Source organism: Fringilla coelebs, assembly GCF_963513975.1.
Source record: "Fringilla coelebs genome assembly, chromosome: 18".
In the NCBI taxonomy this organism is placed as follows: domain Eukaryota; kingdom Metazoa; phylum Chordata; class Aves; order Passeriformes; family Fringillidae; genus Fringilla; species Fringilla coelebs.
The window spans coordinates 8,224,673-8,244,080 of record NC_140044.1 but is presented as its reverse complement, the minus strand read 5'-3'; the positions used below and the strand labels follow the sequence as shown (position 1 = coordinate 8,244,080).

The 19,408-nt window shown below is 46.0% G+C and overlaps 2 protein-coding genes across 2 annotated transcripts; one reads left to right on the top strand and one right to left on the bottom strand.

The window, feature by feature from the left end:
* Window positions 1–87: 87 nt before the first annotated feature.
* On the bottom strand, window positions 88–12,589 carry ZNFX1 (zinc finger NFX1-type containing 1). Its single transcript, XM_084217636.1, has 13 exons — window positions 12,404–12,589; window positions 9,719–11,719; window positions 8,810–8,938; window positions 8,239–8,372; window positions 7,895–8,038; window positions 7,324–7,441; window positions 6,833–7,074; window positions 6,584–6,723; window positions 6,114–6,268; window positions 5,328–5,473; window positions 4,860–4,970; window positions 4,019–4,114; window positions 88–2,599 (listed from the first exon to the last, which is right to left on the bottom strand). Exons 1-13 carry the CDS (start codon window positions 12,456–12,458, stop codon window positions 173–175), a joined length of 5,898 nt encoding a protein of 1,965 aa, XP_084073762.1. The 5' UTR covers window positions 12,459–12,589; the 3' UTR covers window positions 88–172.
* Window positions 12,590–12,891: 302 nt separating this feature from the next.
* Window positions 12,892–19,220, top strand: DDX27 (DEAD-box helicase 27). Its single transcript, XM_084217863.1, has 21 exons — window positions 12,892–13,039; window positions 13,124–13,258; window positions 13,361–13,420; window positions 13,657–13,807; window positions 14,168–14,214; window positions 14,364–14,450; window positions 15,208–15,313; window positions 15,394–15,567; window positions 15,876–16,026; window positions 16,179–16,278; window positions 16,390–16,531; window positions 16,605–16,758; window positions 16,873–16,954; window positions 17,030–17,207; window positions 17,348–17,454; window positions 17,596–17,701; window positions 17,803–17,897; window positions 17,996–18,122; window positions 18,361–18,445; window positions 18,638–18,712; window positions 19,003–19,220. Exons 1-21 carry the CDS (start codon window positions 12,944–12,946, stop codon window positions 19,016–19,018), a joined length of 2,274 nt encoding a protein of 757 aa, XP_084073989.1. The 5' UTR covers window positions 12,892–12,943; the 3' UTR covers window positions 19,019–19,220.
* Window positions 19,221–19,408: the final 188 nt, after the last annotated feature.

Below are 19,408 nucleotides of genomic sequence, written 5' to 3'. Positions count from 1 at the left end.
CACCCATAGAGACAGCCCCACAGACACAGCCCAGCTGGGTTGGAAGCGATACACACTTTATTAGTATAGAGCAAGCAAACGGGGGAAACTGGGAAATGGGGGAAAGTGGGGAAAGCAGCGGGGCTGTGCCCCTGCGTGCGTGCCTGCGGGAAGGAGCTGGGCTCACACCCCCCTACATCAGCCGGCGCAGGTCCTCGAAGTTGAGCATGTTGTTGGCCACGTCGGACCAGGCAGCGTGGGTTGCCCCGTCCATCTCCGAGGCCAGGCTGTTGCTGCTCTCCAGAGTGTGGTTCGTGCCACCGATGGCTTCGTGGCACTCGGGGCACGTACTCTTCTGCATTGCCCCTCCACACTCCCCAATTACATAGATGTGCCCATTTTTGCACTTGAACCAGTGGCCACGGGGACAGCCAATAGCACTGACAATCTGCACCCGCTCAGCTTCAGAAATCCCCAGCCCTGACATGGGCAAGCTCACACTGATCTTCTTCAGGTGAGCCTCCACTGCAGCCTCATCCTCCTCTGTGAATTTCTTCGTCCCTTCCAGGATCTCACGTGCGCTGTTGATCTCTGCTGCAATGTCTGCAGGTATCACCCTACTTGCTTTGCACCTTGCCAAGAGGTTCAGCAAGTAAGTCAGTCTCTGGATCTCAGACTGCAGGTCAGTGAGCTCCTGCTCTGTAAAACTGATGCGTTGCCTATCCAACCACTTCTGCACTTCATCCAGCCTCTTTATCAGCCCCTTCTTTTCATTCTCATCAATTTTGTTCAGAGAATTAGTCAGGTCTGCTACACGTTTGTAGAAATTAATCAGGTTCTCAATTAGTCCGATACTCTTTGTGGAGAGAGGAGAAGCTTTTAGTTTCTTTTCCAGCATGGCATACTTAGAGGATAGATAATGCCTCAGAAAAATATTCTCTGCCAGTGCAGCCTGCAGTCTCCATCTGTTAGACTCAATTTCCTCTGCCGGGCCTTGGATTCTCTGTTTCACCCGTTCTATCTCCTCCACCTGCCTTTTCACACTGCTGCCATATCTCAGATTCTTCCTGATGGGTGTCTGACACTGAGGACATACCTTCAGCTTGACAACATCATCATCTTCATCCATATAGCGGTCAAGGCCTTGAGACTCAAAGACATGGCCACAGTCTTCAAGCTGTACAAATCGAGCATCTGGGTCATCCTCAAAGCCAAAGAAGATCTGAGTGAGTTCCTCGTGGTCACAAACAAGGCACTTCTTTGGGCAGGGCTCTCCACACAATCCAGCACAGGGATGGCCACAGGGCAGCATCTTAGCACAGGGAACATTGCAGCGAGGCCTGTTGCACGGCTCAGAGCAAAGGTTGGTACACTGGTAGTGCTGGCACTGCCACTCACATGGCTCAGCACAAGGAACACAGCTTTCCCAACACTTCTTTTTGCACTTGCTGTGAATACAATAGTTCTGACATTCCTTCTGACAAGGAGGACATTCTGTAGTACACGGCTCTTGACACTTGTGGGAACAGATCAACACACGCGTGCATGGGCTGCCACATGCCTTATGAAATCTTCCTTCAAAGCAAGTATGACAGGAACCTGAACATACATGACCGCATGCCAGTGTGACAGAACACTTACTCTCACATTTCACAGCCTCCTCATGTCCCATCCTAGTCATCCAGCAAGGAACTTTCTGCTCGTGGCCACATTTCAGTGTGGCTGTAACCTGTTTAGGACACTTCATTGTGCACTGCTGCCCACAGGAACGCATGCATGTGTGCCCACAGTTTAACTTCTTCTGGCAGGGTTCTAGGCACTCAAATTTATATTCTGGAAGATGGCATGGCACCATCTGTACGTGGCCACATTTAGAAATAGTTTTCTCTACCTTCACCATACATTTTCCACAGGGCTCATAACACGACTTTCGGCACTGGTGCCCATCTTCACAAAGTACCTTTTGACAAGGCTTCAGGCACTGGTAGTTTTTGTGCTCCAGGTCATATGGGTGACATGCCCTTGTACAAGCATGTCCACAACTCAACCTGAACTCACAGGGACGAGTACAGCCTCCCTCTGGGACACTGTTGAAGTCTTCACCTGTAGATACCTTTGTCTTGGTTCCAGGGTGGTTTTGACAGCAAAGCTCCAATGACTGACCAATGTGACCATTCTTCCGAAGGGTTTCAATGATCTTGTTCCAGAGAGGAACCTTGCCAAGCATTCTCATGTTTCCAATACAATAGAGGCCTTTCTTAGCTCTGGATAATGCCACACATATCCGATTGGGGATCTGCAAGAACCCAGGTTTCCCCTCTTTGTTGCTCCGCACCAATGACAGCAGAATAATATCATTCTCCTCTCCCTGGTACTTATCCACCACATGAACCCTCACACCTTCAAAGATCTTTGCTGGCATGAGCCTACGCAGACAGAAGAGCTGTCCAGTGTAAGTAGTGAGAATGGTGATCTGAGAAGGTTCATAGCCCTGACACAAGAAATATTTGCACAGTTCCACTACAAAGCGGGCCTCATGTGGATTCTGGTGGCTTTTCCCTTCCTGGATCTCTTGTTCAGGAACCTCATGTTCCACAAAGAAGACATTAGTTGAGACACCCTGAAACAAGAGGAAGGATGTCAGAGAGAATTCTAGTTTCTCGTTTCTCAGCCTGTTTCCATGCTCCTGATTATCCACTGACAGCAGGACTTTTAAGGAGTTTGACTACAGTATGCAGTTACTGTCTACTTAGGTGATTTCCTCTCAGATTTCCCTAAGTTATTAATCAAATTCCCATTTCAGCTTACTGGTAATATTTTAGTATCCTAATATGAAATTAGTTTCTGATTTTATTCCCTATCTTTCCACAGATGCTTTTACTGTACATTTCCAGGTTATACCAAAGAAACATGAAGTGTTAGTAACTTCTCAAAGCATATTCACGGTGTGAACAATGTCTTGTTTTGGCCCTGTGGAAGAAGGCTACTAAGTTACCAGTGCACAGGGCTGTGCACTTGCCTAAAACACGCTTCTCTGTTGCTGCAATAAAAACCAAGCAGCAAGGAAGATTTCTTCTTCGACAAAAAAACCTAGGAATGCTAGGACTCCACTAGCCACTTACCAGCTCATGGTGTGCAGAGTTGACTGCTCACCTCTTCAAAAATTCTGTTTGCCTTGAGTTAGCAGGGCTTTTAGTTTTTTACCTATTAACTGGAATTATCCTACCCATAAGAAATTATTGTTCTGCCTGGCAAAACCCAGAGACTGATTTTAACAGGAAAGAATAGCTTTTGTAGACCAAACCCAGATCTCTGGTTTTCCAAGGTAAGATTACAGAGAGATGACTGTTAATAGTTCAAAGATGCAAGAAAAGCACCAGCACAGAGATACATGAAGCTCTGGTTAGGGCTTCCTCATTCGTATTTCCTCATTTCATTGAGGAAATATAAACCAGAAAATAGGGAGTGTTAAGATGGAAGTTCAGTACCATTAAGGAAGAAGCAAAGACTGACACTTCTGACTGTTACCCAAGGCAAGCATTCTAATAACTTACTAAATTCTTGCTATTTATTGTGCATGTTAGATGACAAATGATGACTTTATACTTGTAAGCTGCATAGATCTTTGCAGATGTTGTTTATTGGTAGAATGCCCAAATGGAGAGACCAAGGAAAAAGAGTTCCAGTAATCCTGTCACCTATTTTATGTTGGAGTTTCAATATTGTGCTTTAAGTCTTTCACTTAAAATCTCTTCCTAGCTTCCAAACTCCTACAATTCGTTTGTTCCCCCTTCCATTTTTTACTGTTATTTTAAAGTCATTGGTATTGGATCTATTTCCACTGTCCACCATCACCAATGCCAGAAGAACTCCAAATTACTTATGTAATTCTATATTGCACAATTCCTTGATTCAGGTATAAATTTCAAGAAGTGAATTTGAGCTAAGAATTTGCAATCCTTGAACACTGTAGTTTACAGAAACTCATTTAGCCAGTAACAGGGGACAAAAACAACCACCTGGATTGCTGAAAACTCACTTTTATATTCTCATATTCCAGGACAGAGGGATGGTTCTCCAGTTTCTGGTATATATGAGGACTGATAAGCTGGGCAATTTCAGGGCGCATGCGGTGCTGAAACACAAAACAGTTTTATCAGTCTTGAGCAAGGAGCATCATATTTCCCTGTCAATATTCTTTTGCTCCACACAAGAACACAAGACAAGGATGTCTTGGCTGAACACAAGACAAGGATGACTTTTCAATAAGAGACAAGAAGGGAGCACTTCCCAATCCCTGTTCTTTCTCACCCCGTTGCTGACACCACCAACAACTGCAGGAGTGAGAGCAGCAGAGCATCTTCAAGAAAATCTCTTGATATGGTTGTTGCACAACAGTGCTGGTTTCAGTGCAAATCTAAGCATCCTTAGAGATAACAAAAGCCAGCACCTCACCCTAACTACTAAATGAGCTCTTTCAGACACCTTTAACATAGGACTGCTGGTGGTAGAATTAACTTCCCCAGGCACCAAGATAAATGATTACAGCAATTTAGCAGGAAGCATCCTGAGAAGAATTGTGCCATTTCACTCCGCAAAGTTGTGGAAGTTCCAGTTGCCACAATAAACCGTGTCCTTCACACAAAAACACAAGAACCACAGTGCTGTGGACAATATCACTAAATAACTGAAAATATTTTGGAACTCTGTATCAGCTTGACAACTCCTACCACTCTTTTCAGAGGTTAGATAGAACATTCTTTTCTTTTAAGCTGCTCCTACAGTAGAAATATAAACTTAAGTTATATTAATATTAAGTATTATAAACTTAAAACAACCTAAATAAAAATGCCATGAAATTTTTTATAGCTCTTTCTTACTTGGTACTTCAGACAGACAAAGGGGAAATCCACTTTGATCAGACGTTCAAAGAGAGAGACTTCAAGGTTGAAGTTCTTGGCCAGGTCATATACATTTGCACTAGGCTGCAACTGAAAGAGAAGGGATAGGAGGTCCAAGTGTTGGCACTTTTCCTATGTGTAAGTAGGATTTTTCACTCTCATTTTTTTGTGACTGGTCTCCCACTGAAAGGCCAAAGCCTGGATTCTTGCAGAAGTGCTAAACATCAAAGCTAGATACAGTCACAATCAAAGCACATCTAAAATTGTACCAGTTCAACTAAAACACCAGTCCCACAGGAGCTCTACTCTAAAACTAAAGGAGAGAGGACCTGTGGTATCTGTGGAAGCTGGGGAGCAACAAGCCTTGGCAATTTTCCCACACAGCATTTGGTTAGACAGTTCTTGTTCATTAACCCAGCAGACAGAGATGTTAGTCATGAAAGTTACCTGCTGGTGATCTCCAATGAGGATGAGGTGCTGGCAGTTTCTACTCAGAGTAGTAATGGTGTGAGCCTCAAGCACCTCTGCTGCCTCTTCTACAATGACAATCCATGGCGCTATGTACTGCAAGATCTGCCGATATTTTGCAGCACCTGAGCAAGGACAGATGATAAACCTTAGGATATGACTGCATTCAAGGCAAGACTTTTCACAGAGGGGAGTAGAAAAACTGGGGTTTTTCTCAAGATTCCCCATTTCAACACTTGGCTTTTTCAATTTTAAAACAGCACCATACCAGGGATGGCTTCTATATGAAGAGTTAAGGAAGGGAGGTGGGGATTAGTCCTATGCCTGCCTTGGTCCTTTTTTCAATGCTCTCTTCAGACAGAAGAAACACTCAATACATTGTTCTACATGCATAAATAAGCCTAAATTGTCTCTCAAAGGGACATACTACAATGACCTTGACACTACTTCTCCAGAAGGTGCTGTGGGAATAGCAATACAGGTATTAGCTGTGCCTTACTAAGGCACAAGTGGTGCAGTTCCTTTAGAAGAATGCTACTCGAGAGGGGGAGTGCAAAATGGTACAGAAGCTGCTCATGTCACTAATCAACAACTCTCACAACAGCCCCATTTGCAAAGGGAGTCACTGATTAAAAAGGCTCCAGACTAATGCAGAGCCTGACCCAGGTTGTAAAGCAACACATGATACTAATCTTTCAGCAAAAAGGTTTTTTAAACATGATTGTAAGCAATACAATACTGGTTTGCTTCCCAACTGCTCTGCACCTGTAGTTGTCATCCCCACAATTCTGGTACTACGGAGAATGCACAGATCTTGCTCCAGCTTCAGTTCTTTCAGTTTTCTGGCTGCTGCCTGATACTGCTCTTCATGCTCCCGAATGCTCTCTTGAATAGAACGCCGGTAAGTCTGCAGCCAAAGCCTGGGAAGAAAGAGTCATTATCACACACTGAAAGGAAAACAGGATGGTGATCCACAGGTTCTAAGTGGATTCAGCTCAAAATTTCTGCCATACCTTTTGGGAAACAGGTTATTATCATCTGTACTTAGTCCTGAACATGTACAAATGCAGGGCATGACATTGCTTCCCATGCAGTACAAGGAAGGCAAGAACAAGCATGTTCAAACAAGGAACTGAACAAGTACAAACAGAAACATCATGGCTCAAAACACTTTGCACACTGGAATGATCCTAGGAAACACTTGCCTGACAAGCCCTGCAAAATAGTTTTGTCACCTGTAAAGCCTCCAGCGGGAGTTCAGGTCAAGTTGCCACACATCCTGAACAGCATTGGCCTCTAACTCTGTCATTGTGTTTAGTTTACGGAGCTCAACCTTCATCTTCTGCATAATTTTTCTCCTCTGGCCACGAGTTACCTGCAAAAAAAAAAAAAGGTGCCCCAATAAGAACTTACAGCACAAAGGTTCTTTTGTGTTAGTATCCTCATGTTATTCTTTACACAGTCATGCTAATGCATGCAGTTACCTCCCACTGCATGTTCTCCTGCCTAGGTTGAGCTGTTCCTTCTTCGTGGTCCAGCTTCATAGCCAACATGGAATGGGCTATTTCATGAACAGTGTCATCTTCCTTCTCCCTCCTCCAATAGTTTGCTATCTTTTCATCCTCAATCACTCTCTCATCTTCAATCAGGTCAGCCATCTCTGGGATCGCCAAAAGCTCCTCTTCTTCTTCATCTTCCTTCTCCTCCTCTCCCTCCTGCTGACCATCTGTGAGAGTCACCAGTCACATGAAGTAAGCCACAGCCATTCTATCAGCGCAGCAGTCAGATCACTACACTGAAATAAGGGTTAATCTTCTTTCCATTCCCTCACAATATCACACATCATTCAGTGCCTGTTAAGTCGCAGTGTCTCTTTTCTGGCACACATACACTGCTTAGGTAAACACACTTGTAGAAAATGTGTATGGGGTGGGTGTCTTTCTGGTGTTTGTTTCTTTTGTTTTGTTTGTTTTACCTGGATTTTCAGCCAATATATTCTCTGCAGCATTTTGGGTGAAGGCAGATACACCAAGTCCCAGCCACTCCAGAATCAGTGAGTTTCGTGAACCAATGTAGTAAAACTCAGTGTCCTCCTAATACAGGGAAAGTCAAATCAGCCAGGCCTATTGCACTTCAGAGTCTTAGCATGATGCCAAAGCAGCACCTTACAGCAGTGGCTACTAGGACAAGTCCCCCGAAGACACCCTCCAGAACTAGAAAGTCCAAGCAGCCCCAGATCTTCAGAAAGGGTGCTCCTCCTCCCTTCAGTTTAAGAGGCTTTCCTTTGGGTAGTTGCATTTTTATGCTGCTAAAGATCACTTAGAATCTCTGCAGTTTAAAGGAGCAAAACTCAAAGCCCCTGCTTGCCCTGCCTGTCTAGACTACTGTCCCGTCATTTGGCACAGCCTGCTGTTCACTCCCTTACTTTCCCAGGGACCAAATGATGCTAAAAAGATGCATGCTGGGGGAACCTCAGGCCCATTAGCAGAAAGGGTGGTAAGCATGCACTGGGACTGCTTGACTCAGAAGAAAGGGGCCTCTCTTACCAGAGCCTTTCTCAGGCTGGCCCAGTGCTGGGGCGCCATGTGCGGTTTCAAGTAGCGCTCATGCAGAACGCCGTAGGCCGTGCACTCCAACTGCTTCGCTCCTCTCCTGAGACCCTCCTCAGCCTTCTTCATCTCATCCAATGTCTACTCATAACAAAGAGAAGGGAGGCAGTGTCACATCAGAGAAACAAAATTCACTAACAGCAGGACAAAAAACTGACAGAAGAATTAAGAGGCCAAATTCAGCGTAAAACAAGGTGAAAGGCCAGGTGTGGGGGAGGTTTATTATCTCTCCAATGCACAGGCAACCCAGTCCCAGCATCTCCCAGGAGGTCAGTACATACATATTCAGATTCTCTGAAGAGGTCAAATCTGTGCCTATGCTTCCTCAGCTCCTTCAAGGTGAAACTGTGCAGGGCTGAACTGCTACTCCTGCCCCCAATACGCACTATCCCATCTAATTCAAATGAGAGTATTCCTGTGAATAAAAGAGAAATATTAGAACTAAAGGGCCAAGCTCAGTTTTCAGAAAGTAGGAAAAATACCCTTTAACTGCATATCCTACAGTGGTTTGCTCTGAGTGAAGTTTTTTTAATCTGTGTCAATGGGGCTAGAGTCACTAAAAAGAATCAAACCAAATGCAGGTTATCATGCCATACAATGAGCAGAGTAAGAGTTATAGTATAGTTTCTAATTACAGGTTCCAACAACAGGTTGACCAGAGAATTTGTGGCTGGACTATCACTTGAAGTGTCCAAGGCCAGACTGGACAGAGCTTGGAGCAACCTGGTCTAGTGGAAGGTATCCCTGTCCATGGCAGGTGGGTTGGAATTAGATGATCTTTAAGGTCTTTCCAACCCAAACCATTCTATGATTCTATGATTCTACCACCATCCTGCTTGCAGGTACTCTTACCTTCTAAGAACTGATCCAGTGCGTGGTTAGTATAGCAGACTATAAGGATGGGACGCTTCCAGGGGCTTTGCCACACGTGATCATTAGTCAAGAGAGCCTGAACAATCTTCAAACCCACGTAAGTCTTCCCTGCAAGACAAGCTCAGAATCAGAAAAGGGTAATCCACCCTCTATGAGTGCCTTGAAACATAGAAATCATCAAAAACAGATATAAGATGTCTTTCCAGGCTGCCAAACTGGTCGGTACCAAGAGAACTGACTCTAGTAACTAACTTACAAAATGTAGACAAAGTAGCACGATACTGACATTCCAGCCTGTAGCTGAGCAAGGCCACGGTCTGCAAGAATGTTATTTTTTGGATAATACACCAGATCTGGATACAGGGATTTTTTCCCACTGCATCCCCCAGCCCACTCTGATACTGTCATCATAGATGACATTTGGCTGCACATGAAACATCCACATACTATTGGAATACAAGCACTGGTTCTTGTTAAATTCAGGTACCATTTAAAACAATTACAGTCCATCTTTATTCACAAAATGGTTCATGGCTGAATGTTCCCAAAGCCCTAACATGCCATGAAGACAAGTAGGAGAGTGCTGCACAGCAAGAAGGACCAAGTTCTCAAAGGCCACTGTAAACTTCTTCACCCCAATATACAAGCACAGCCAACAGTGCAGTTGGTGTCTATTTGCACGTGGGTGGGCAAAGATCAGATGTGGCTATTTGAGGATATTTAACTGTCTCCACAGCTCACATTAACTGGGTGACTCAAACATCAATTATGCATAGGACTAAAGCTTTGGAGACAATACAGCTGGCTTTCTCTGAAGTTAATCTCCCTAGATGAGGAAATCAACAAGAACTTCTCGAATTACAGAGCCTTTAAGCAAATATGCCTCACCAGTGCCAGGAGGTCCTTGGATGATAGCCAGCTCCTTGGTGAGCGCAAGATTCAATGCCTGCATCTGAGACTCATCTAATTTCAAAGCTTCCATTGAAAGCCATTGACTGTGATCTAGAATTTTGACACTTCTCAAGCTATCAGGGCACTTCTCTTTACGTGAAGTCTTCACCAAGGGTGCAAGGTTGTAGGCAGTATCCTGTGTCAGGTATGCTGGCTCCTTCACCTGTGCATCACATTCCACAATGTACTTCTGGAATGGGATATCTTCTTCCCGCATATTCTGCAACCCTTCCAGCACATGCCGATAGGCCTCAAAATAGGCAGTTGTCTCTACCATGAGGAAAGAGTCTGAGGGTTGAAACTCTCCTGGCAGTGGCTGGCTCTCTGCTTCAAAAGACAGCTCCACAATCCCATTGACAAGTTCTGCAACATTACGATTAGAAACGGTGGCAAAAAGGAAGGTTTCAAAGTCATCTTGGGACATGCAGACAAGGGATCCATACAGCAATCGTTTAGAATTCTGCCATTGTACAAACCTCAGTGGTTTTGTGTCAAATTGGACCTTGTAAGCAATGCCAGTTGGGGTACAAGATGGGGCAATAATCCGTGCATCAAAGTAGATCCTGATATCATCAAATTTTTTCTTTCTTAAATTTCCGTTCTGGAGGTTCTGCAAAACCTCCATGATACCTTCCCTTAAAGGCCTTACAAAGTCTTCTCTCAGAAGTCGGAAGTGGGTGTCAAGATAAATACTGGTGCTTTCATATTTCCCAGAAACAAAATTGGGGCGTAGAAAGGGTTTCTCATTACTGTGTATCTCATCATATGTTGGATAAATGCTCATGGAACGATAGCTGCCTGCTTGCCCATCTTGAGGCTGCATAAATGTACACTTATCAGCCCTCAGGGTGCCTTCACGTCTCTTCTCCTGCAGATGCTGCATGAGCATCTGGACTTGATTGAGATTCTTCTCTGTCTCTTCTGTGATGTTCACATCAAAAGCTCTCAGGGCATCTATGGATGCTGTCAAGACTGTCAAGAGAAGGGAGACTTTCTGCACAGAGCTGGCTGGGAAAGTACTTATGAGGTGCTGAAGAAGTAAAATGATGTTGCTGATATGCTCAGGGTACTCATGGCGTACAGTAGGATCTATTTCTGTTACCATGTCAGACACATACTGTGGCAGACAGACCTTGAGAAAGTTGGACTCCTTCACAACCCCAAGAATGTGCTGGATACTCTGTCTATCCACTTGGGAACTGCACACTTTCTGAAGCACCTGGCAAATGAGCTGAACGAAATTGCGGTTCATGGTTGTTTGGGAAAGAAGTTCCTTCAACCCTGACCTGGAAGCAAGTGTGATGACAACTTCTGGGGGGTCTTTCTCGAGGAGACTTTCAAGGAATTTATAGCCAATCCTCCTGGGTTGCCGAGGCTGCTCACTGTGGTGGGCACCACCTGGGGTAGCATTCTGGTTGAAATGAGGATTCTCCCGAGGTTGCATCCTCCACGTGCTACCTTCATTTTCACACCTACTCCTCAGCCCTCTCCCTCTAGCTCCTCCCTGAGCTTGTCCACCTTGATACCTCCTTCCCCTGCCTCCATTCTCTTGCTCATTCCAGGGTCCTCTGGTCCTCTCATGGGCTTGTCCAAGCCGACACCTTCTTCCTCTAAATGCATTTTCTTGCTCATTCCAGGGTCCTCTGTCCCTCTCATGTGTTTGTCCACCTTGATACCTCATTCTCCTTCCCTCATTCTCCTGTTTCATCCAGAATCCTGTGGCTTCACTGTTGGCCTGTTTATCTTGGATTCTTGGATTCTTACTTGATTGAGGAACCTTTGAAACCCAGCCACCAAACTCCTTTTCTCTTCGCCCATGTAGAAAGGTATAATTACTGTCTTGGAGGTTTTCCTCTAACTTAGGTGCCTGGCCTGGCACATTATTTGTTCTGTTTCTGCCTCTTCCTGTAAAGCCAGTGTCTAAACGAAGTGCATGCCCTTTAAAAAAGCAGAAAAAAAGACACTCCTCAATTATAAACCAACCAAATTAACATGCCTCCCAACAAAGATGAATGAGCATACTGACCTGACAGTCAGCATATTTTGAACACTGGATATCAAATTAAAAAATTTTTACATTTGCATATAGATTTTCAAATTAGTGTCATTTGTACCCTTCTATCCAACTGCTAAAGAGAGTGCCGTGCTTAAGAGTTCACTCGAGCTACGAAGATCTCTTTCCACAGAACTGAAAGCAGAAGTAAGAAGGTGAAAGATTAACTTTTCTGCACAGGACAGCATTTCCTCGGGAGTTACTAATCAGTGAAATAATGATAGAGGACACCACAGCTGACTTGAACTGTACATAGCACACACAAAACAGGGAGTGTTTGCTTTCAGCCTCTCGGAGTAGCAGGAAGCAAGCACAGCCCGCAGGGCTTTTGTCAGATTCCCCACAGAACGCTTAGGGGAAAATTGACTGTTAGCAGGGACAAATAGCAAGAGCCTGCTGCAACACATCTCCGCATCACGGCCTCAAACAGACCGCAAGGGCAAATAAGGAAGTGTTGAAACTCAGCCTTGAGAGAAAATTCCGCTGTACACAGGTAGGGGAGTAGCGGATCCCCCTGTACCAGCACCGCACGCAGCCCGGCTGCCCTGCACGCCCCGGGGGACCCTCACCTCTGGCTCCACCTCGGGACTGTCGGGCGTGGGGCTCCTGCCCAGGACCCTCCATGGCCCGGCCGGGACTGCTCCGGCTGTGTTCCGGCTCTCCGGGGCGAGGGCAGCGCTGGGCACCGCGGCGCTCCCGCGGCCGAACACGGGGGAGGCTGCGCCGCGTCTGCCCCGACACCCAGCAGCGCTTCCCTTTCCAATTCCCCCAAAGTTTCACTTTCCAGTTCCCCGCAAGTCCCGCCCGGCGGGCAGAGCCCCCGCCCCTGTCAGCGGCGGGCAGCGCCCCCCAAACGGAGCTTCTCCTTCTCTCTGCGGCTCCCGCGGCAAAGGGAAGCGAAGAGAAGGGGAAGCGAAGAGAAGCAGAGGGAAAGTGCAAAGGATGGAGAACACACCCCACCGCCACCCCTCCGGCCCCGGCACGGCCGCTTTCGCTTTCCTTTCCCGGCACTGCGGGGCGGAGGCAGCCGCGGCTCTGCCCACCCGCCCGGGCCCGGCCCCCGGCCCGGCCCAGCGCACGCGTGTCCCGCGGGGTTCCGGCTCGCAGCCATGGCCACGCTGGAGAGCCTGGGCCTGGTGGGCACCATCGCCGAGTGGGACGTGGTGCCCGTGGACTCGGAATCTGGCGACTCCGAGGAGGAGGAGGTGGGCCCGGGCGGGCGGGGAGGCGCGGGCCGGGCCGGGGCGGCGGGGCCGGGCCGCGGTCCTTGCTCACGGCTCTTTCCGCAGGAGCTGCCCCGGGCGCCGGGCCCCAGGCGGCGGGGACCCTCCCGCGGCCACTTCAGCGCCGACTTCGTGTTCGGGGAGGCGGAGGCCGGCGGGGAGGATGCCTGGACGGCGGCGCTGCGGCAGCTCCGCGGCAAGGTGAGGCCTGGGGCCGGGATGGAGCTGCGGTGCCACGGGCCACAGCGCCCGCTGCTCCCCTGGTCTCCTCTTACAGCTCTCCTGTTGTGGTTTTCTGCCTAGAAAGCAGCTACGACGCTGGATGAGAAGATTGAGAAAGTGAGACAGAAAAGAAAACTCCAGGTCAGGATCTTTCTTATTGCCGGAAAGATTGGTGTGTGTTTGGCCATCACTTCGGCTCTGTTTGCTGCCACATTGATGTGTTGCTGAATGGGTGAGGTTGCAGAATTATAGGTGGTTAAAGTTATGCAAAACCGTGGATTTTTGAATGGGCTCATAATAACAAACAGACTCACAAAGGAATGAAGTTTCTTTTTCATCCTTTCTTTTTAAAACATTTTCGTAGTTTTGTTTTTTAGGAAAGGGAAGCTAAACAAGCCAAAGTGAAAGATGAGGATGCAGAGGCTGAAGATGATCAAACCAAAAAGGAGCATGAGGATTGCAGTAGGGATGAAGAAGATGCGGATTCTGAGTATTCACTGGATGATGAAAGTATCTTCACAAAAGCAGGTATCAGCACTGACATGGCCAGGAATCTGACACAGAGTTGGCTCACTGGAGAAAAGTCTGAAGTGAAGCCTTGGTGGGAGTGGGCAAGGAGCACGTTTTATATTTTGTTTGCCTTCTGCAACATTCCTTCTGATTTTAATCAAGTTTATTTTGAATGGTAGCCATAATTGAACTCATCCCTGAACAAGGGTGTTTACTGGGCAATTTTACTCCATTACATGCCTCTACTTGTTTCTGAGGCTTCTCCCTCAATATCTGAATTGAGAGCAAAAAGTATGAGGTTACAAGGTGAAGATAGTTTATCTTGTTATGAGTTTAGCTGTGCTTCCTAATTCCTGCCATATTTCTCTTTCTCTGAAGATAAGGTCAAAGTGAAGGAAAAGAAGAGATCAAAAAAGGGAGAAGTGGTAAGTGTTAAAAACTAGTCAAATTCCTCCAGTATTTCTTATTTGCTTTGGTTAACAAATCGTAGCTCAGAAACCAGCCCAGAGCCCTTTGATAACGTACTGTGTTACTGCATGTGTTGTTCCAGTTTTGTTGTTGTTCCTGTTTCTAGGAAGCAGAGAGCTTTTTTGAAGATGCCTCCCAATATGATGATAACTTGTCATTCCAGGACATGAATCTTTCACGACCTTTGCTGAAGGTATTTACCTAGCTGATTTATTACGTATTAGTCTTAGGAATTTTGTACAGCCTCCCTGCCACCAGTTGGAACTGTCAAATTTCTCATTGCTTTGCCACCTCTCTGACAAGGAAATAATTTGGGAGCTAGTGTGAGAGTCCTTTAGAAGCTGTTATTATAGATTAGTGGAAACTGTTCTTTGATTGTGTCAATCAAAGATTGAATGTGTTAACACCATCTTGAGCAAGACTTGTCACAGCATGGTTGGAGGTCATCTTGTCCAGTCCCTGCTCAAGAAGGGCCACTTAGAGTTCCTGCCTAGCAATGTGTCCAAATGGCTTTGAATATCTCCAGGGCTGGAGACTGCAACTTTGTGGGCCCCTTGTCCTGCTGCTTGGTCACCCTTGAGGTGAAAAAGTGGTTCTTGGTGTTTAGAAGGAGCTAAATACGTACATCACCATGTTTCAGTTTGTGCCCATTATGTCTGTCTCTGGGCACCACTGAACAGAGCCTGATTCCATCCACTTTCCACCCTCCCATCAGATATTTATTGATGTTGACAGATTTCCCCCTGAGCTTTCTCCAGGCTCAGCAGTCCCAGCTCTGTCAGCCTTTCCCCAGATGTGAGGTGCTCCCAAACCTTCATAATCTTCATAGCCTGCTGCTCGTCTCTCTCAGTATGTCTGTGTGTCTTGTAGTGATGAGCCCAGCTCTGGGCACAGCATTCCAGGTGTGATCATACCAGAGACTGAGTTTAATTACTCTCCCTCCTTTGTAGGCAATCACAGCTCTTGGCTTCAAGCAACCAACCCCAATTCAGAAGGCTTGTATCCCAGTGGGTCTTCTGGGAAAGGATATTTGTGCTTGTGCTGCCACTGGGACAGGTAGGGGTTGAGCAGGACATTAGAAACAGAGAATTAGCTATTCGCAGTAACTGGTAACCCTTCTTAATATTTTTTTTCAGGTAAAACAGCTGCCTTCATCTTGCCCGTCCTTGAGCGCCTGATTTACAAACCTCGTCAGGCTCCAATAACACGTGTACTGGTTCTGGTGCCAACACGAGAGCTGGGTATTCAGGTGCACTCTGTCACAAAACAGCTGGCACAGTTCAGCAGTGTCACAACTTGCCTGGCAGTAGGTGAGTTCAGTCATTTATGTGAATTGTACAGCTCATTGTAAACCACTATACAGAACTGGGAATTCTGTGCTTAAAACTGGAGGCTGTGTGGTTATTATGCTTCTAGTAGATACATGGGGGTTTAAAATCTGGCTTTCCAAGGTTGTGCTGTACTTGTTTACCTGTTTCTGAGAAGAAAAATATGGAGTCATTTCTGTTTTGGAATGTGGTTTTATCTGAGGTGCTTCCCATTCCTCAGGCAGTTTGCATCCCGGTACTCGGCTGCAGGGTGCTCCGGGGGTCAGCAGTCTGTATTCCCTCTCTTTCAGGGGGCCTGGATGTGAAGACTCAGGAAGCTGCTCTGCGCTCAGGGCCAGACATTCTTATTGCCACTCCTGGGCGACTGATTGATCATCTCCACAACTGCCCTTCCTTCCACCTGAGCAGCGTTGAGGTGCTGATTTTGGATGAAGCAGACAGGTAGAGCAAGCAGGACAGCAATGAAAAACATGGCAGTTTTCTGCTTTCCTTTCTCCAAGCTATCAGGCTGTCATTGTTGTCCTGCCTTATGTAATGTTTCTTGGCCAGGCTCAAATGAAGCTGCCTTACCTTACTCTGTTTCTCCTGTGTAGGATGCTGGATGAATACTTTGAGGAACAGATGAAGGAAATAATCAGGTTGTGTTCCCACCATCGTCAGACAATGCTTTTCTCTGCTACAATGACTGAGGAGGTAAGACAAGCTGCTGAGAAACATACCCAGGCAGGAAGTTGAATGGGAATTTGTTAGGCCAGGTCTTTTACCAGAAATCATTGGGACTTTTTTCTTAACTTGTTTCTGTAGGTGAAAGATTTGGCTTCCGTTTCCCTGAAAAATCCCGTCCGAATTTTCGTGAACAGCAACACAGATGTTGCGCCTTTCCTGCGGCAGGAGTTTATCCGGATCAGACCCAACCGGGAGGGGGACCGGGAGGCCATTGTTACAGGTTAGTGATGAGCCAAGGAGGCTGGAATCAGTGAGTGGCTGTGGAGCAGCCTTCTGAGAGCACTTTCTTTTAGCTCTGCTGACACGAACCTTCCAGGATCACGTGATGCTTTTCACCCAGACCAAGAAGCAAGCTCACCGCATGCACATCCTGCTGGGACTGATGGGCCTGCGGGTTGGGGAGCTTCATGGGAACCTCTCTCAGACACAGCGGCTGGAATCACTCAGGTATTAGCAGGCTTAGTTTGCAAGCCTAAGCTAAAAAGAAGTTCCAAGGTGGAAGTTTTAGGGTGGAAGTAGATGGCTGCATTCATTGCTAATGCATTTGCTTTCTTTGCTCAGGCGCTTTAAGGATGAGCAGATCGATATCCTGGTAGCTACAGATGTGGCTGCACGTGGACTTGATATTGAAGGTGTTAAAACAGTGAGTATTTGAAATGCTGAGCTTTTTAATGAGGCATTTCATGGTGATTCCCTACTAACACTGTTTCTGTCACAGGTAATCAATTTCACCATGCCTAACACCATCAAACACTACGTGCACCGTGTGGGTCGGACAGCCAGGGCAGGCAAGGCTGGTCGTTCCGTTTCACTGGTGGGCGAGGAAGAGCGCAAGATGCTGAAGGAGATTGTCAAGACTGCTAAAGCACCAGTGAAAGCCAGAATCCTCCCCCAAGGTATGTGGTACTTTTACTGAGGTAAAAAGCCGGAGGGGGTACACAGGGAATGGTACAGATACAGGTACTATAGGAGGTGCTGAAAAACAAGATGGGCTTCACATGAGCTGCTTCTGGTGTTCATATGGTATTGTTTTCAGATGTCATATTGAAATTTCGGGAGAAGATTGAGAATCTAGAGAAAGATATCTATGCAGTTCTCTGCTTGGAGCGTGAGGAACGTGAGATGCAGCAGTCAGAGGCCCAGGTAAGCAATTTTTTTAGTATCTAGTGTGATATAGTCCATTGTGAGGTTACCCTAAGTGTACTTCACCTGCCTGTTTTAGAAAGGGAAGAGAGGAGTAATTTTTAGCTACCATGAGCTCACATCTTGCCTGAATTACCACAGATCAACAAGGCAAAGAAGCAGCTGGAGACAGGAAAAAAAGAGACTGGAAGTGAGACTTTGGAGCGGAGCTGGTTCCAGACCCGTGAGGAGAGGAAGAAAGAGAAATGTGAGTCATGACACTGTGGCCTTGTTAAATTTTATAGCCACAGCTGGACTCTGCTCTGTGCTTTAAGAGGTTTTTTATTCTGTTTTTCTTTCTCTTTCTAGTGGCTAAAGCCCTGCAGGAATTTGACTTAGCATTACGAGGGAAAAAGAAAAGGAAGAAATTTGTACAGGACACACAGAAAAAAGGCCAAATGACAGTGAGTTTATTTGTTGACAAGTGGGAATCTGGCCAGACTATCAGTTATCCCTTAGCAAAGCTTCACATCACCAAAACTTCTGCTTTAACACCTTTTAGCCAGAGGAAAGGTCACAGTTTGAGATCTTGAAATCTCAAATGTATGCTGAGCGGCTGGCAAAGAGGAATCGCCGAGCAAAGAGAGCCAGAGCATTGCCAGAAGAGGAACCAGCAGCAGCACCAGCAGGTAGAGACTTTTGTTTTACAGCTAACTTCCTCTATGTCACTTACTTTGCTAGAAATAGGTAAATTAATGTAGTTTGTACAGAGAGGGGCACCGATCTTTGAAGGAATGGCCACAAGTGCTGGCCCAGGGTCCATCTTTGCAGTCATTTGCCTCATGCTTAGGCTAATTGTTGTGTTTAAGAGTACTGTGATGATGGTGTGGCCTTCTGTTTACAACCAGTGTTCTTATTATTTGTTAGGTCCCAAGAAGAAGAAAAAAGTGTCTGTGTTTGATGAAGAGCTGACCAACACAAGCAGGAAGGCTCTGAAGAAGTACCGTGCCGGGTAAGGTCTTAGCAGGTCTACATTAGTGCAGACTGCAGTAATGAGAATTTGTTTGCATCTCTGTACTTCCTCAGGGATACTTTGATATTGGGGGAGAAGGTTCTGAAATTGGGGCAGGTTTTTTTTGAGAAGTACCTGTCCTGCTGATTTAATTCTGTGACATGACCTCTCCTTCCTCCCCTCTCTCAAAAGCCCATCCTTTGAAGATCGAAAACGCTTGGGTATCGCACAGCGCAGGAAAGGAGGGAACTTCAAATCAAAGTCCAGGTATAGTTCCCTTTACTTTCTTGTACAAGTTTTGGGGCTTTTTCCTTGCTTTATTCTTCTTCCTCTTGTGATTGTTTAAAGGCCCTTACTAAAAGGTGTGTTGGTTCTGCAGTACCCTCTTATTGCAGGTCTGATGCTGGGGGTAATCAAGGATAGTGCCTTTAATAACACATTCCTAGGTTTCTACTTGGGAGACCATTTTGCATAGAAAATGCTCAGTGCTGCTTCTCATCCCAACACTGAGAGTTGAGCTGATGGAGTAATATTATTTCTATTGTCTTCTCTTGCAGGTATAAGAGAAAGTAAAGTAAGAACTGTTACCAAATGGGTAATTTCAGACACACTGTACAGGCCCTCGATTTTGTAGTACTGCAAGGAGACAACCTCAGTAAAATTGAAGTTTTTCTTCAAGTCGTGGAATAGCTCTGGGATGTTTGTCAATTACCTGGTTAAAGACTGTGAAAACATCTGTAGCAACCCATGAAATAAAGGATTATTTTTCTTGTAAGATGTTGACTTTTTAATGGATGGCTAGAACAACTGAGAGCTGGAATATGTTATATCTTTCTAGTTCATGTACGTAATAACTTTAAGGCAAAAACTGAACGAAGTTTTGCTCATATACTTCTGTGATCTCAAATAACTAAGAGCTGAAAGAATATTCTTGTGGTTTAGAACCCATTTCCATAACAGGAA

Coding starts and splice junctions, on each gene's coding strand:
- DDX27 (XM_084217863.1), top strand. CDS start 12,944: ATGGCCACGCTGGAGAGCCTGGGCCTGGTGGGCACCATCGCCGAGTGG. Junction 13,259..13,360: donor TGCGGCAGCTCCGCGGCAAG/GTGAGGCCTGGG, acceptor TTTTCTGCCTAG/AAAGCAGCTACGACGCTGGA. Junction 13,808..14,167: donor AAGTATCTTCACAAAAGCAG/GTATCAGCACTG, acceptor CTTTCTCTGAAG/ATAAGGTCAAAGTGAAGGAA.
- ZNFX1 (XM_084217636.1), bottom strand. CDS start 12,458: ATGGAGGGTCCTGGGCAGGAGCCCCACGCCCGACAGTCCCGAGGTGGA. Junction 8,939..9,718: donor CCAAGGACCTCCTGGCACTG/GTGAGGCATATT, acceptor CTTGTCTTGCAG/GGAAGACTTACGTGGGTTTG. Junction 5,474..6,113: donor TGTGGGGATGACAACTACAG/GTGCAGAGCAGT, acceptor GTCCTTGCTCAG/GTGCTGCAAAATATCGGCAG.